Source organism: Calidris pugnax, unplaced genomic scaffold (genome assembly GCF_001431845.1).
Source record: "Calidris pugnax isolate Ruff unplaced genomic scaffold, ASM143184v1 scaffold8, whole genome shotgun sequence".
Lineage (NCBI taxonomy): Eukaryota > Metazoa > Chordata > Aves > Charadriiformes > Scolopacidae > Calidris > Calidris pugnax.
The window spans coordinates 25,921,411-25,940,157 of record NW_015090830.1 but is presented as its reverse complement, the minus strand read 5'-3'; the positions used below and the strand labels follow the sequence as shown (position 1 = coordinate 25,940,157).

The 18,747-nt window shown below is 43.4% G+C and overlaps 1 protein-coding gene across 4 annotated transcripts in view; it reads right to left on the bottom strand.

The window, feature by feature from the left end:
- The window catches only part of KCNG2 (potassium channel, voltage gated modifier subfamily G, member 2), a 66,870-nt gene that overhangs the window by 13,493 nt on the left and 34,630 nt on the right, over nucleotides 1-18,747 (bottom strand). For all 4 annotated transcript variants that reach the window (XM_014940944.1, XM_014940941.1, XM_014940943.1 and 1 more), the window contains exon 2: nucleotides 14,108-14,931. In XM_014940944.1, coding sequence (XP_014796430.1) covers nucleotides 14,108-14,863 — 756 coding nt within the window. In that variant the 5' untranslated portion in view covers nucleotides 14,864-14,931. The remainder of the gene's footprint in view (nucleotides 1-14,107; nucleotides 14,932-18,747) is intronic.

Genomic DNA, 18,747 nt, shown 5'->3' with positions numbered 1-18,747 from the left:
TAGAAATCTTCCTCCTCAGCCCACTCTCGTTTCTAGCTCTGATAGAGGCATCATGTCCCCCGAGGCTTGGAAACTACAATGCTTTTTAAAAAAATCCATTCTCTGTAAACCTAAGCAAATGCCTGATTCTGAGCTTTTATGTGAAGCAGCCCAGTTAGCCGGGAAATTAGCAAATCTCCTGATTTCTAGAGAATAATCCTATAGCTTGTATTTTCTATCCCAGTGCTCTGAAAACAAGAGAGACACAATTCCTGCTTGGAAAAACAACTTGAGCAATGGCACTTGGCACTTATAGCACACCTGCTTCTTATAAACATGGCAGGACTGCAAAAATAAAGAAAGGAATTATCTCCCTTAAGTGGGAGCATAAATCAAAACACTGCAGAACCAGAGCAGTTCTCACCGAGGGCATTTACAGGCAGTTCAAAGAGTTTCCCTATGGAATGACAACACCCAGACCCAATGCTTCCCCCTGGAAGGACCAGCCCAAGAGAGACAGGGCTGTGTTGCAGAGCAGTGGCATTCCCAAGACTTTCACACCCACCTACCTCAACACCTGGGAGAAGGTGATGCTGTGGTGGCACCTGGCTGTGCTCACAGATATATGCAGGTAAACAGTGCCTACAACTTCCTAAACCCAACATCATCTTCTCCTCACTCTAAAAAGTATCTCAGACTTGTTCTCGCTCTCTCACTAATCATATTAAAAAGAACAACTGATTCATGACAGCATTAAAAAAAATATTTTCCCCTCTTATTCCCCCCAGTTTTCCCTTTCTTTCCATCACTGCTTTAGAAGCTCTTCTCCTCCTCCTCCTCCTGCCTCCCACTCATTGCTGGTTCTATTTTACTGACCCACATTAGTTTTACTGGTTCCTGCAACCTGCTATAAAAGTTGGGAATGTCTGTTTTTTCTCCTGGAGGAAAGGCAGACAGAGTCAAGCTTGTTCTTTTCATCTTATATTTTTTTTCTTTTCCAAACTTGTTTTCCCCCCCACCCCCCTTCTCTTGATCCTATTATCTGAAAGCCAGTGAAGGATTTGCCTGTGTTGCCCATGGGTAGGTTTGGTCTCCTGCTGGTCGTGGCTCAGTGGCAGCTGGCAGCCTGCTACCCCATTGCCCTCGCACTGAAACGCTGGGAGCTCCACTCCTGCGCTTGCAAAGTGGAAAAATTTTTTGCAGGGTGGCTCCGACCGCTGCAAAACCCCACAAAAAACTCATATTCTCTCTTTCTGCTCAAGGCAGCAGTAACTGTGCTTTCCGTGACAGCAGCGCAAACTATTAGAACTGCATGACTTACCTTAAATTAACCAGTATTTTGACTGTGTATGAAGGCAACTGGCTGGGCACTGGGAGGAGATGTCCACAGCTTCTGCCCACGGACACTCGACGCGTGGACCTTCCAGGAGGGGACTGTGATTCCCGTTCTGTGGTCCTCCCTGCCCAACACAGCCCCTGCCAACTTTCCAAGGCAGCTCAGGATATACTGGACGGCTGGGACCTTCACACTATTCTCTATATTTCCTACTTGCACCCAGGGCTCAGCATCCTCGCTCGCACCTCCTGCACAGGGGGACAACCCTCCTGCACAAGCCAGTCGGGGAGGGGATGGCAATTAGTCACCGACCTGTAAGGCCACGCGGGGCTCTTGAGGAGCAGAGGATCTCACCAAGGGGCTCATGAATCACACACAGGGTTTCAACTGAGCTGAGACGCAATGTTTAGAAGGACTGACAGGACGTATTTAAAAACTATCTGAGATGTACTCAAGCATCTCAAGACAAACGGTTTCCTATGTCAATTACCCACACTTTTTTTTAAACCATGAGCTTGCCTAGCTGCAGGTTCCAGTTATTCTTCACTGCTATCCACAGACATTCTCTTATTCTGCTGTTTACTGCGTTAAAAACTCCTCTAGTGTCTCACTCTAAAGCAGAATTTTCAGATTTTAAATAATTCTTTTAACTTTTTTTTTTCACCATACTTGCTTAATGGACACCAATCTGGAAGTGCTGTCTCAAGCCTCACGCTTTGCCTCTTAAACAGCATGTCAAAGTAGTTCACCAGGTCTCTAAATCCCTTCTAGAAGAATCCCTACTTTCTAGAAGAGTCTTTTGTCCTGGGCTCTCTATGCTCTCTACCCTTAGAGGTTGCACTCCCTGCTGCTGAACCTCCCCACGTTCCAATCAGTTCAGCTAAACGTGCCAGACACTTTCAGTCCCTGACTAGTGGGCTATTTCTGTGCTACATGTACATTTCGTTTGCAATTATTTTATATTTTCGCCCACATCACCAACAAAACACCTAAGTAGCTCTGGGCCAGCACAAGAGACACTTGCACGCCTTTCTGTGTACACTGTTACTGGATGATGATTTCTCATGTTAGTTTTCTATTGCTTCACGACCTAAGAAAAATTTTAAAAACATTTAATAAGGGAGGTAAGTTTTTGAAAAATGCCGTTTTTGTTAAGGAGGGGTGTTGTGTGGCACTAATTCAGATACGTTACAGAAGTATAAGTACCTACATCAGAGGGTTTTTTTTTTCAGAAAACTTTATAAACCCATAAAAATTAGACTAAGTTTGACTAATGAGTGGTGTTCTACATACACTAGAATTACTTGTCCTGTTGTCCTCAAAAATGTTGCCAATTGTACTTGGTACCATCTTCTTCATGTTTTTACTTGGAACTGATATCATCCTTATCTTTAGAAAATCCAACAACCTGATAGTTTTCTCCCGGTCCTTTCTTAAGCCTTTGTTAAAAACCTACTGCAAAAAATGTTGTAAACGTTTTGCTTTTTTTTTCATTTGTATACAGCTCTTCTACTTAATTTGTTTTGAATCTAAATGTCTCCATGGATGCTGCAAGAAGTCTTCAATTTCAAAAACTTCTGTATTTCATCTCAGTCACCACATGCACTGAAAATGTAAGCATTTATAATGTTAAATGATTTAATGCAATTTTTCTAAGTGCTATAGACATGAATCAGCTCATTACCTCAGCCTAGCTCTATGAGATCTAGCCAAATGCAAATCTGATTGCTTTCTTTCATTCCAAATCTCCAGAATTGATAGCAGCATATCCTGGAGCTCTGAGATAAAAATTTCCAGATGATATTTTTATTGCAAATAAATGAAAGATTTCTCTTTTTCAGAACAGTAGGACAGCACTCAATAAGCCCATAGAGCACAAGCTTTCTTGCAAAAGGCAGTGGAGCAACCTATGGAGTGAAGAAGCTACGCTGTACCCTCAGGATGTTACAGAAAAGGCTATACTGAGTAGCTGTAGTAATTTTACAAACATGACTGGAGGCCAAGCAACTGTTCTCGTGAGATTGCTTCAGAGACTCCCTGGATGATTGCCCTGGAAGCAGGGGAATAAACCCACTGATGGGTATAGATAGTTACAGTGGTGGAACCAGAAAAATATTAAAATAAATTAAATATGGAGCAGATTTTGCTGGGTGAGCCACATTGCACCAAACATAAACCAGCTAACAACGTGACAAAGTTACCAATGCTTTTATGGAAGAGTCTTAGCTGTTTAATTATTTATCACTAATGTTATATTGCAGCATATTTATACAATATTTAAAAGAAGACCTGAGCCCGCTATTTATTCATGAGAAGATATCCTGTAGACTAAAAGGGTTCATTAGCACAGCATAAAGTTATTAACAAGTCAACATCTTACTCAACTCTTGCCCATGATAACAGTGCAGAGAAATACTCTCCATTTTTGACTTCAAAGCCTGAAACACCACAGAATCTCAGGTGGTTACCAAAGTCTATATTGTAACCTACTGTACTCAAAATTTTCCAGGGCAGTTCCTTGTCCCATAAGGATTTCTCTCTTTGCTTGGGAAAAGCAACTCAGGAAAAAACACTGCAGTGAGACCCAAAGTTGGTAAGAGCCAGGCATGAACAGTTCTAACTTTGCTGCTATGGGGAATTTCGAGCAGTGGGTCTCCAGGCTCACTGTGGGACACTGTTCCACAGTGCTGTGTCCCCAGCCCCCAATCTAAAGGCAACTCTCAGTCAAAGAAAATACAACATTCCTCCTAACCCTCCTGATCAGACAGAGAAAGATTTTCTTATTGGCACCATATTTCTTTTATCTTCTCTTGAAGGAGCTGCCATGACAGAACAAGTAGATATGTCCGCTAAAGTTTAAATAGCTTCAATCAAGCAGGAATGCTGGATTTTTAAATTTTTTTTTGGGGGGGGAGAGGGGGAGGACTGCAGAAAGTATTTTTTTTCTTTTTCCCCAACTGGAGCAAGCAAGCCAAGGAGAAGAAATGGCCAGGGCTCTCCAAAAGTAGCCATGGCTAAATCCAACTTGTCGTTACTCGCCACTCTGTCCACAAAACTAATGTCAAGAACAACTGACCATTCCTTCAAACGTTTTCTGCTCTCTTAGCAGCTTAAGGCAGCCTTACAAAGGGGAAAGGACTCTTTCTGGAAGGAGCTGGCAGAGGGGGCTTCCAGGTGGCTGGAGCCCTGGGCAGCGGTGGGCAGAGCAGGAGCAGCGTGCTGTGCCGAGGACTCACAGCACCAAATGTTTTTCCCTAGCACTTGAATACATCAACTCTGAACTTGGTAAAAAAATCCCCGGTACTGAGACATGTTCTAATGCTAATGACTGGATTTAGACAACCAGTAGAGGAAAGATTTAGATTCAGATCCACGTACAAGAAATACATCTAGAAGATGAAATACACCAAGGACGGTATCATTCAGATGGTTCAGAGACAAGCACAGTTCCCAGTAAAACGATCAAAGGACACGATCACCACTTCTTGATATTTGCAAAGAACATTTTGCCATTAGTCTGAGGTTTGCAAACTCCACGGGAGTCAGGTAAAAGCCCCACACCACTCGGAGAACCCACGCAAGCCAACACGTAACGTTTAGATTGAGCAATGCAGAGGTTCCTGACTCCTTGATTTTAAAGCTCTCTGTGTGACCCACAGAAACAACATCACTTTAATCTTTCAAACCACGACTCTTTCAGACAAACGGGAACTGTCTGAAAGGCCACACGCTCAGCAGATTCCTCCAACCATCAAATAGCAGCTGGGAGACCACGCTATGATGACTCAGACTTGTGCTGCAGAACTCTGCAGTTATTCCTCAGTTTTGGACTCAAAGGGTATCATACAGTAACTGCATCTTGCACGAACTGAGTTGGTCTCACTTATGAAAAGGAAAAAAAATAATTAATTCCTTGCTTAGGAACCCAGCTCGCAGCCTGAGCCATGAGGAACGGGCCCACCTACCTGAAGAGCAGCGTAGATGTAGTTTTCATTTCTGTTACGATGATGGCCATAGGTGTTGTGGGTAAGACATCCTGTCCCAAAGTGTTCCCAATCTAAGCGCAGAGCTACACAGAGCAGGTGACGAAACTGCACGAGGCAGATTGAGCACACAAACAGCAAAGCAAACTTGTGCTTATTGCTGATGACTAAAGCTGTGGGTGAAGGATGCTCCCAAAGCTTGTCATTTGGCATACGTGTTAGCGTTTTGATTTAAGTACCATCTGAGCAGAAAAAACTACTTTAAGCTTACGAATGAAGGAAAAAAAAAAGAAAGGAACACCTTAATTTTAGTTAAAATACAGCTCTGTAGCCCTGTGAGCCCTCCATCCCTTCAGCAAGGGCATGTGAATGTGACAGTGAGCATGAATTTCGTGTGTCCACAGGAACTTCCTTGTGCCCAACGTTGCAGAAAAGGCAGATGACAATCGTTACGGAGTCATTTGGTCTTTCCCTGGGCTCCAGCCAGCCGTGGCCTCAACTGCCCGGAGCAAACACAAAATGCAAACTGGCAACGCAGGCGATGAGCACTTCAGCAGATGACTTCAGGTGCCAGAGCTGCTGATACCGTCACAGCTCAGGGGTTTTGTATTTAAACAGCAGAGCTGAGAGAACGGTACAAGGAATTCTCAGATCATCCCCAGGGAAATTAGTTACTCCGATTCCTCAAGATTCTTTTTATAAAAAGTCACCCTCGGTGCCTATATACTATAAATAGTTATCTGTAATACCAGCAGGGAGATTTTTCTAAATACATGTTTTATATTGACTGTGTTGTAATTTCTAGAACAGTTCATTCCACATAGAAAGGAAAAACAGAAGCTGCAATCTTATTAAGGCTTTTCATTCATGAAAACAAACCCTCTATGCATCAGGTAAACATGTGGCTCTAAGTTAATATCAAGCAGGTCTCGGTACCACAGGCAGAAAACCAGCTGAAGAGTCACAAAAGAGAGAAAGTACAAAAAACAAGCTCTTGAGTAATGAAAAGCTTCACTGCAGAATCTCAAGCAGAGTGCCATCTTAGAATAGAAAGCACCAACAATAACAACTCCTTTGCATTACTTTCCCTGAAGTAAAGGATTTAATGTAAAAATGACAGCTTCCCCCACCCAGAAGTACCTCAAACTGCTGGAGTTTTGAGACAAGATACCATTCATACAACAAAATGTTTGGCATTTCTGACACACTGAAGCCCTGAATAGTTATATTTCTTCTTATTTAGCTACCTATTTAGATTATAAACCTAAACGAATCGATAGTTATAACCACAGAATCACAAAAGGGTTGAGGATGAGTGGCACCTCTGGAGGTCATCTGGTCCACCCCCCTCTACCCACTCCAATAGGGCCACCTCATTGCCCAGGACCGTGTCCAGACAGTTTTTGAATATCCCCAAGGATGGAGATGCCACAAGCACCCCGGGAAACCTGTGCCAGTGCTCAGTCACAGTGAAAAAGTGTTTCCTGACGTTCAGAGGGAACCTCCCGTGTTTGTGCCCATTGCCTCTTGTCCTGTCTTTGGGCACCACTGAAAAGAGCTTGGCTCTGTCCTTTTTGCACTCTCCCTTCAAGTATTTATACACACTGATGAGATCCCCTCAGAGCACTCTCTTCTCCAGGCTAAACAGTTCCAGCTGTCTCAGACTTTCCTCTTATACACACTGATGAGATCCCCTCAGAGCATTCTCTTCTCCGGGCTAAACAGTTCCAGCTCTCAGACTTTATGTGAAATGGTACAGTCCCTTCATCACCTTTGTGGCCCTCAGTTGGATCTTGTCCAGTATGCCCATCTCTCAAATGGTACAGTCCCTTCATCACCTTTGTGGGCCTCAGTTGGATCTTCTCCAGTATGGTCAGCTCTCTCTTGAACTGGGGAGCCCACAACTGGACACGGGACTCCAGCTGTGGCCATATCAGCACTGAGGACACAGGACTCCAGCTGTGGCCACACCAGTGCTGAGCAGAGGGTAAGGATTTCCTCCCTCAACCTGCTGGCAACACTTTGCCTAATGCAGCCCAGGATACTGGTATAACCTGCTGGCAACGCTTTGCCTAATGCAGCTCAGGATACCGGTACCCTTCTTTGCTACAAGGGCACATCACTAGCTCACGGTAAACCTGGTGTCCACCAGGATCCCCAGGTTCTTTTCTGCCAAGCTGCTTTCCAACTGGGTGGCCCCCAGCATACACTGGTGCCTGAAGTTGTTCCTCGCCAGGCACAGGACTCTGTATTTCTCCTTGCCAAACCTCCCAGTGATCCTGCCAGCCCATTTCTCCAGCCTACCGAGATCATTCAGGATGGCAGCACTTGTCCAAAGTTCGTGTCATCTGCAAACTTGCCAAAGGTACACTCTGCTCCATCCTCCAGATCACTAATGAAGATGTTGAACAGGACTGGATCCAGTATGGACCCCTGGGGTACACCAACAGGTACAGGCCTCCAGCTAGACTTTGTGTTACTGATCACCACCCCCCGGGCCTGGCCATTCAGCCCATTTTCAACCGACCTCACTGCTCATGCAGCCCCGACAGGAACAGCTTGTCTATGAAAAGCTGTTGAGAATCACAAGTCTCTCTTAACCTTGTCTGAGATTACTTTTGTGTGTACCTTTGTGAAATGAAATCTTCAGTCACAAGACTGTATAAAATGCACATTCACAATTTATCTATTCCCCATCCTCACCACTATGAAAGATGAAGCAGCGCGCAAATTAAACTTAGAAGGTTAAATAGTTCCAGGCTTCTTTATAAGCTATTATTAACTTCATTATTTATGAGTCTCTCTCTTTGTTGTAACGTTCTTCAGCTGAAGGTTATTGAACTGCAACTTCCTATCACAGCATCTTTAATTAGACTGGCTTTTCCCAATACAATACACGGTGAAGAAGGAAGTACTCTCTGATCATCTTCTGTTTCACACCATGGTACTACAAATTATTTTTGCTTTGTGGGACACAGGCCTATAAATGCTTTTGTGAATCAGGACAAAACACTTGATATTAATCTCCGAGTTCACCACCTTTTTTCAGGAATGAGGAAGCCTGTCTAACAAAAGAAAGAACCTTCCTTTTTTCTTCGGGTAGAAATGGTCAACATCTCTGTTTCCACCAAGAAAAAAAAAGAAGAGTCTAGTATGATCACCATTTGGCTTTCAGTTGAATCTCTCAATGTCAATAGTTGTTCAACTCTTAACTCTGTTGTTAAAGCTTTTGCGATAATGTATCTCCAACTAGTTTAAGACTCCTGTGATGTATTAGCTGCTTTCCACAAGTCACTTGATGCCTGCCATTTGTTTAGAGAGTTGAGAAGCCCACTTAAAGCTATCACATGCCTAAAGTGCCTTAAGGGTACTCTATGCCTCTGGCTATTTTTATGTCTTGGAGATCAATTTTGTGGTGGTTTTGAAAGAACTCAGTGCCTGAGGGCTATGATTTTGTCGTAGCAGTATCTTGCCTTAAGAGGGGACTTTCCTCCATTAAATCTAGATCTAGCATAGAAATCTCTCATTCTGAAAATTTTGAAATTAGAAATTAATTATTGCTTCGTTACCTTACATGGAAGAATCTGATTCTCTTCACAAGTTTGTTTTCTTTATACATTTGAAGTGTCCCTTCTCTGAAATTTCCAGAAGGCCATTACTGGATTGGGTTTTATTTAATTTAATCAGTAAATAAAACCTAAATGAGAAAAAATATTGACTAGATAAAATACATGTCCTAGTTTGGCAATTAAAAAGTAGTTTAGGGTCTGACCCTGTTAGCTTTATTGGTAATAATGCAGCATCTGAAATACCTGACACTGCTTCTGTCCTGGTTTAAGTGACACAGGACTAATTTATCTTGCAGTAATTTTACTTTTCAGTGAAGTCTCTTCTAATGCTTGGGAAAACTGCATTTTTAGAAGACTCTAGTGTCTGAATTTGTGAAAATATTTACTTTATAGCCAGCTATGCTCTGTGGGTTTCAAGGTCTCAGTGTTTCCAGTTAGGAGCGAGACCCGGGCAGTTGACCCAAGCTGGACAACAGGATTATTTCATATCATGAACGTCACATTCAATATAAATTAGCAAGTTTGCTGATGGGTTCTCTCTCTTCCCTGATGGCTATGATCTTGAGAACTCTTTGCCCCAGTGCTGGAGCCCTGAGCCCTTCCCTTCCTCCCGAGGCCGTAGCGCTGGCAGTGTCCCACATTGGCTGTCCCTGCTGGGAGTGCACAGCTTCCTGCTGATAGAACGGGCTGAGTATAATCCTTGTATATTTTATATTGGTATTGGGATCAATACTGGTTCTTTAGTATTATCAATGTTTACTATTTAGTCTTACTCTATTAAATCTGTTTACATTTTAACCCTCAGGTTTCCTTGTTTTTTTTTCCTGATTCTCCTTCCCAGGTGGTGAAGGGTCAACAGGTGATAGAATATTTGTCTAAACAACAGTAAATTGTTATGGGTTCTTGAAATCATAACAACTTTCAAAAAAGAGTAACACTTCAGATGAATTGGGGTGACCGTTAATATGAACAAGACAGGTACAGTACATGGGAACATGTTCCTTCTCACTCTTCCTAAACCACTAGGGATTGCCACTGCCATCTAGAACACCTGGAGCAGTTAAAAAAGATAACAATTTTGTTATGTATGTCTGATTCTTCTTCAGTATTTTAAAAGAGATAGGCAGGCACCTAAAATAATTTTCCTCCCCCACTTGGTAATTACTCCTAACTTTTAAGGTCCCATGCTTACTTAAACCTCTGTAGGACATCACTGGGTGTAACTGCTGGTCCATTCAGGTGACATTAAAGGACCAGGGTATAAAAAATTGCTCTCTGGCATGTTGTTTGTTATTTGGTGGTTTTTTCATGACTGGTTCCTTTCTCTTTCCCTGAAGCAGTAACAGGAGAGAGAGAGTGGCACATGAAGCTTTTGTCTTCTGGAAAATGCCAGCTCAAGGAAAAGCCCAGTGCTTGTTAGCCAGAGTACCTGCGACAGCTCTGACACGGAACCCTGACGACAGGAACGCCAGCCAGAGAGCCTGGAGAACGTACACGCCGAGTACACCGTGTCCTTGAAACAATATTTACTGTTTATTTGTTCCTTAGCCAGAAGGGATGCACATCCATTTTCTGCTTGTTAGGAGCCTGCAAAACCAGACCAAAGAGCTGTCCCTGGGCGTGAATTTTAAACGAGGCACTAGGGATAGAGCTCAGGATGGTTAACGTTGACTTTGAATTCACGTAAGCTCTCTTCTCCCCACACCTGTTACCTGATGAGCTGCATCGGCTCGCTAAGCCACTCACAGGTGACACACACATGGAGTTTGCAGCCTTAGAATCATAGAATCATAGAATTGTCTAGGTTGGAAGAGACCCTTGGGATCATCGAGTCCAACCACCTACCCTACTCTACAAAGTCCTCCCCTACACCATGTCCCTTAGCACTGTACCTAAACGGCCCTTAAACACAGCCAGGGATGGTGACTCCACCACCTCCCTGGGCAGCCTGTTCCTAATGCCCTATCACTCTTTCGGTGAAAAATTCTTTCCTAATGTTCAATCTAAACCTACCCTGTTGGAGCTTGAAGCCGTTCCCTCTCGTTCTGTCACTAATTACCTGTGAGAAGAGACCAGCACCAACCTCTCTACAGTGTCCTTTCACGAAGTTGTAGAGAGTGATGAGGTCTCCCCTCAGCCTCCTCTTCCTCATACTAAACAGTCCCAACTCCCTCAGCCGCTCCTCATACGATTTGTTTTCCAGCCCCCTCACCAGCTTCGTTGCCCTCCTCTGCACTCGCTCCAGCACCTCGATATCTCTCTTGTATTGAGGTGCCCAAAACTGGACACAATACTCGAGGTGTGGCCTCACCAGTGCTGAGTGCAGGGGCACAATCACCTCCCTACTTCTGCTGGTCACACTATTTTTGATACAAGCCAGAATGCCATTGGCTTTCTTGGCCACCTGGGCACACTGCCGGCTCATATTCAGCCCTTTGTCAACTAGAACCCCCAGGTCTCTTTCTTTGCCCAGCCTTCAACCGAGGCTGAAAAGATCTACGTGGGCATTTACATCCCTTTGGGCAGGACCAAAAAAAATCAGTCACTGCGTATGACTCCTGGCGTGGCTCATTACATCTCCAATAAGAGGGCTGACCTGCATTGCTCCAACAGCAGGTGAGGAACATTGGGGATGAGCTGAGCTATGTAAGAAATGATCCTTCACCTGTCCCCTGTGCTGGAGGAACCACCTTTGTCTCAAACAAAATAACCCTTTCCACTCTGCCCACGGACCTTCCCTGCACAAAGGGCAGAACAAAGCCTATTTGCAGGAGCTCTGTGCTTGATAGAATTTAAGGGCACAGAAAAATACGGGATGGTTTATTCTGATCTCCTCTGTATTGCAAGCGTTTCACCTTTGTAACTTGAACTGAAACCAGTAATTTACTTTTCACTGAAGTCGAGTGTGTTTAGCTGAAGGCTACCTTCCAGGATGGCACTGAGCTTTGAACTGGAAACATCAAAAAATACAAAATCCACTAATTCTCTTCCTAGTCTCCCCCAGTAATTAATCACCGCAGTATTAAATATTGGCACCTCGTTTCCCGTATGAATGTACCAGGATTCAGTTTTTAATCATGCATCCTTTCCTTGCTTGATTTAAAGGTCTTTTAGATGATACAGTTCTCCTCCCCACTAATCCACTCACTTTCCTTTTGATAATGTAAATAAAAGGAAACGTTCAAGTTTCGCATGGTACGGCATTTTCTCCAGGTTTCTCACATTTATAGTTTTTTTTCCACCCTCTCCAATTTTTCAAAACACCATTTAAAAATACGAAGGTGAGAACTGACTGCAGTATTCTAGTGTCAGCCTCACCAATGCCGCATTACAGGCACAAAATCATCTTCCAGCTTCTAATCACTACTCCCCAGCTCGGATATTCAGGGACCACATTAACCCTTCTCACTTTATGCTGCAAGAGGAACTTATGTTCAGTCACTCGTGCCCTAAATGCTTATGCCCTCATTTTGGGAGCCCGACTGTACGCTTTTGCAAGAGCAACTGGGCATTCATCCTTATTGTACAATTTTTCCCTTGACTATGAAAACGTTCCTTTTAATGGCCCCAGCCTACAAAGCAATCCAGGCTTGTCTAATATGCTTGCCCCACCCTCATTATCACCCTGCTCCACCCAACAAATATTATTAGCCTATTAATATGAGTCCCTCTTTATGGTCAGATCATTAGTAAAAAATAAATAAAAAACCTCTGGTAATTCTGAAAGCAATTGTTCAGCTCTCACTTAAACCCAGAAACATCTGAACACTAAATACGTCTTGGTTTTCAACAGCAAAATACCCCTTGTACTTCAAATTCCAGCCTACTGGAGCACTGTTAGTTAATTACAGTGAAAGGCATGTGTTTTGGAAATGATCTTTAAAAAAAAAAGAGGACAATATAGTTTTAACTAGTACCCAAGTACTACTATCCTCAGGTTTTATATCACAGAAAGCCTTTAAAACAAAGGTATTATAATAAATTGAATATCAAACAACACACCAAATGGTTTGTCTTTTTTCCCTGGCTGCTACTGAATGAGTCTGGTTCCAAAAATCAAACAACTCAGTGGACATCCAACCTGAGCATACCCCACAAGCTAAAGGTGGGCTTAATTGCACATGAGGGACTCGTCAAACGCAGGGGGTCTCTCTGGAGTCACCGGACCCCGTTTTCCATCAGCGTGCTTTTTATTTTCAACACTACAAAACAGTAAACCACCCTCTTCTCTGCCGAGTGTCAGTGAGTGATGAGCCACTCAACGCCAGGGTGGTGGGACACAAGAAGGGTTCTGCTTCCAGGAGAGCTCAGCCTGCAGCTGAGAGGCAGAACGTGATGGGGCAAAGCACTCTCTTAGTAACTGGAATCCACAATCACACGTAACGGCCACAGGGCTGGAAAATAAGCCCAAACACCTGGTGTCAAGCTTGGATTTAAGTAAAAATAAAGAGGCCATGAACTCTTCAAAAAGTCCCCAGTCCCAAAACCCTTCAGATAGCATTTCGGCGCATACTGAATCAAAGTGTGAATGTCCTTCTCTATTGATCTTCAGCCTACATCAGTTGGCCTACATACAGTTAATCCTAGGAAACTGAACTGCTTGCACAAATAAGGGACTAAACCCTTAGGAAATTCGTTGAACTAAAGAATAAACAAAATATCCATAAGACTTGATTTTCAAGGGCACGAAGCATCCACAGCTTCCACTTGAGAATACTAAGCATGTCTGAAAATTGGGACATTTGCTTTATTTCTGCTGTTAAGTTGCTGCCTCAGCTTCCCTGCCCTTTGCCTGACACACAACATCAAAATATTTCAGATGTGTTTTTTACAGCGGGGTACTGAGAGTTCATTCAGAGTGGTATGTTAAAGTACCTTTAAGGAAAATTGATTTATTGGCTCTTAACCTAACTTCAAAACATTCAGCCTCAAGCAAGGCTGATTTTTATCCCCTCAATAGCTAGTCTGTCATGTGGTTAGAGATGTCAGAAGACAAATCTGGTGGCTAAAGCTGTCTGCTGGTGTGAACTGGCAAAGCTGTGCTGGCAAGGCAGGGTTTGGCCCGATCTTCCCTCAATATTAAGTGACATAGTGCTTTCTGTGCTCTGCACCAGCCAGCCCTCCCCATCATAAATACTGAACGCAGTACCTGCATGATTGCTGGAGTGACTTTGCCCGTCACCTTCCCTGAGGACACAACAACGCAAAACACGCTTTACTGCGAGAAAAGCTGCACTCACCCGATCTTCTTCTTCTCTGACATCTGGCATGGTGCTGATGCAGAGGCTGACTGCAGTGATGGCAACAAAAGAGATGGAAATACAAGCAAAGATCTTTCCCAGGATCCCTGAGTGGGGGTTCTCCACCATATCCCTGAGCTTTCGCATGCACAAACTCAATCGGCTACTGTCCTGGAAGGCACATTGCGTAGTTTCACTAAATACCATCTCCCCTTCATACAGCCTGGCCTCAGCTGCCTCCTCCTCTTTCTGTCGCAATCTCTTTTTACAGCACCATTCCAGGTGGTCCTCTTCTATCCCCCAGTACACAAGCTCCTCCTGAAAAGAAAGAGCGCACATCTCCCTGAGAAGCCTCAGCTTCCCAGCTGTCAGGAAAGTCATGATCGTCCTGAAGGCACTAGGATTACGGTCAAAAAAAAATTCATTGCAGCTAACATCATAATCATCGCAGATGTTCATGATCTCATCGTAATTGTTGCAAGATTTTAGCTTCCCAAGCCTGGTCAAGGGGCAGTTCTCCAAGGTGGTCCAGGGAATTTTGTATTTAATACCACCTACATTGATGATCACAAACCTGGTCCGGTCATCCAGGCGGGCTAAGCAGCACAAGTCTTCCCCAGGGTGCAGAAGTTTGGCCTTTTTGTAGAAGAATCCTTTCTTGGTTTGCACTTCACACAGGTTTTCCAAGTTATTGAAGGAGTAGGAGCTGAAGTCAGGATCTGCATTCCCAGTGAGCAATGCCATTTCGTGACACATTCGTTGAGTCCATAGGGAGGTCAAGGCTACTCAAACGCACGCATCTGGAGCTTGACTGGAGAGTCAATCTGTAAAACAGAATTTTAAAGTTACAATAAAACGAGGATGTTGCTAGATGAAAACCAATCCTATCCTCTCAGTCCCAAGACACTTTTCTCCACGGCATATTTTTTTCCTCTATTATTTTAGAACTATCTTTGCTTGATGCTCGCCTGGGGAAAGAATTTAAACTGCAATAAGGTTAGAGCCCATGTTGATACTTCTAGAGGGTTTAGCCAGTGAATGAACTGAAACAAAACCAGTGTATTATCATTTTCAGGAATTTCTTTTCTAGAGGTTTGAGCTAGAATCATGAATAGAGACTGGACATCAATGGATGCTGGAAGGGAAAAAGGATCTTTTGAATAAATGGCAATTTACATTAGCAACTTAGTAAAGAAACTTAGTTGCAAGTGGTCTTTTGACTATTTTGGCCCATCTAAACAATGTTTCTATTACAAAATGCCTATAGTGTGAAGATAAAACGGATACCTACAGTACAGTCAGAAATGTGATTTTAGAAATGCTGGTAGTTCCCAATTTAAATTCACCAAGCTTAGGTACCAATAGCAATGAACGTGTGGGAGCTGAGAATCCAGCCCCGAGCCAGACCCCAGCTGGTTTGGGTGCTTGAGCACCAAGTGTGTGCTACTGAGATTGACTTGCCACTGGTACCCCTACTGACTGGATTACGGCTCTATTGGGCACGTCCATCTGAAAAGAACCACTTCTAAAAGGCAGAAGAGCTCTTATTCTCATGCTGGGGGGTTCCTGCTGTCCAGGCTAGTGATGTCTCCTGCAGGGAGGTGCACATCCCAGGTCTGAGCAGAGTCCAGAGCTCGCCCAGGACTGACCTGACTTATAAGAAAGTTCTTTACTGTGAGGGTGGTGGAGCACTGGAACAGGTTGCCCAGGGAGGTGGTTGAGGCCCTATCCCTGGAGATATTCAAGGAGAGGCTCGACGAGGCCCTGGGCAACCTGGTCTAGTTGGGGGTGTCCCTGCTGACTGCGGGGAGGTCGGACTAGATGGCCTTTGGAGGTCCCTTCCGGCCTGGACAATTCTATGATTCTATGATTCTACAGTCCTGAAGCTACAGGAGGCTCTGCCGTGGTTTTGACTGTGGGAGGTGGACAGGATGCCCACCTGGGAATGGTGAGGCATTCATGAATGGGAGGCATTCATTCATGAAAGAAATGGGAGACTTAGCCTAAGAACAAAGCAGAGCTGGAAGCGACCCACTTGCTGCTCTTACTCCTGAGTAACGCAGAACCCAACCGGTCACATTTAGCAGGAATAATGCCCATTGTGCCTAATTCCAGGGTTTAATTTGTGCCTTCTGCTTACCACTCCTTTACCACCCCACAACCCACAGATCTCCTGAACACATCTTTTTTCACCTGCCACATCGCTTCCTCACTTTCTCTAGAGCTCTCCACCCAGGTTCTCCAAAGCTGTCTACGTCTTGAAATGCTACTACATAACTGCATTAATGAATCACCCAAAACTTTTGGAATTGCTCAAATATGAAGTAGGAAACAAGAAATCTGCGTAGGACTGTTGAGACTCCACACAAAATACCCAGACTGAGAATGGATGCAGGGATGGGGAACAATCATTAGGTAGGTGATGTAGAAAGCGTACAAGTTGACAAACAGAGAAAAAGCTGAGTTGTGAAGGACAGTCTGACATTATTGATGATGAGATGGTAATCATGAGGCAGTAAGTCCATAATTTATAAGCAGCATTCTCCAATTCCCTTTGAATCTCACGCCTCAGCCTATAGAGAACACTGAATGAGTGGGCGCCAGGAAAAACTGGATAGCACACGCATTCAAACAAATTCCCAGAGCAGCATCTTCCTTTATCCATAATCAACTCACTAACTCTTAACTCATTAGACTTAGTCAAAACAATCTCCAACAGAAATTGGCGAATACTTGCTACTCACAGCCCTAAGTCACCCTCTACATATTCCTACCAAGCACACTCAAACAACACAATCACAGCAGTAGCAGCGGCCCTCCCGCTTCAACATTTCCGTGGGGATCCAGCCACCGAATTTTAGAAAGGCATTTATGTTGGATATTTGCAAAAAAAAGTCAGAGAAAGGCTGGTTTACATACAAAAAACCACTGAAGTCACCTAAAGACACTGTGAAAATTTCAGAAGAACTAACGATGCCAAAAATCTCTCCAATTTAACCTTGCACAAAAAAAAAAAAAAAAAAAAAGTACTGTTTAAAAAGTCAATTTATGCGGGGCAGTGTGAACAACAGAGGGAAAGCAGAGGGTAAGAGGCAGCAGCACACGTTCTGTGAAATGCAGGCTTTTACAGCCCGGGCTGGGATTGCAGATACCATTAGTGTCACAACGAGAGCGCGCCGTCAGCACAGCCTCTGCTTTAAGGATTTAGTCTCTTCTTGCTTTCTGTTGGCAAGATAAAATATTCACCGCCGCTACTCAGGGCACTGTGCTTTTGTTTTCATGCCCCACTTGTTACACGAGTGAACATACAAAAAGTAGTTTACATTGTTTTGACATCAGGGCCAGGGTTTGCTTTTCTCCTCTCCCCTGTGTCGCGGGTTGTTGCATAAAGGGGCAGGATACATTTAACAGAATTATTTTGAATCAAATCTTAAGTGTGCTTCTTCCTTCTTCCAAGGAGCAGCTAACTCGATGTGACAATCAGTAAGCATGTTGTTTACTACAAAATCTCTGAATTACAGAGGGTTAGTCTTTTATTTTGTGGATATAAAATTATGTTGGTTAAATGCAAAGCTTAAGGAAGTGACTATTTTTTTTTTTGTATCATCAGTGGATAAGTAGAAAGTGATAACAGAAGTAGTTACAGATAGCATTGCATGTGATTTATCACATTGATTCTGGACAGAACTGGTAGCATCAGATGCTGGAGTTTAGTTACCAAAAAGAATTTTCTGACCTCACACTTCAAGATCCCAGAATTCATAATACTATATATTATTAGTTGGTAGCATTTGTTTGGAAATCTCAGTAAAAAGATAAGCGTGTGAAGAGAGTGACAGGTATTATTCTCCTTGGCACCTCTGTGAGGTGGTTGCTCCAGACCAGGGCTCAGATGTCAGTGGGAGAGCATGGAAAAAGCTTGTTGTGCACTTTAACTGTCTTACAGAAAAACAAAATACATCACTGCGAGCTCCCGATTTGGCATCTATCCTGAGAAGTAAAATAAGCCTGGAAGGTCTCTTTCTGATCTTATGCACATGGAATGTATCATGACCTTCACTGAATATTAAAGGATGTTTCAAAATTATGTGGGTCTTAAAATACTCTCTGCATGCCAAGGTTATCTAATGTATGCACATGCCTACAGTAAAGCATCCCATTGAAGATTAACTTTAAAAGCCAATACTTCCAGAAATGATACCACATTATCATCCAGTTGGCATTTCTACCATTTAATCTGACACATGGGTGCAAGGAAGACTATTAAAGCACAGTCTGCAATAAGCTGCCCGTTGCGGGGACACGGGACAGAATTTGACTCTATATTTGTTGTTCATCATTTTAAAACATTGTGGGAGAGGTGCTGTATAAATGTTTCAGTTTGATGATCATACACAGGGTGGGTCATACATATTGGGGATTCTTTTCTTTTTTAAGTACAGTTTTTAAGTACAATCTTTTTTAAGTACAATTTTTATTCACTAAGAAGTACTTTCTTTGGCCATCTATGCATGCATCTGTGTGTGTCTACACGCACACACACAAAGTTCAGCCAAATTCTGTCAATAGCAGACAGTTGAGATCTTTAAGATACAGGTATACTGAACACAAGGAACAACTTCTTTCCTGTTGGGGTGACA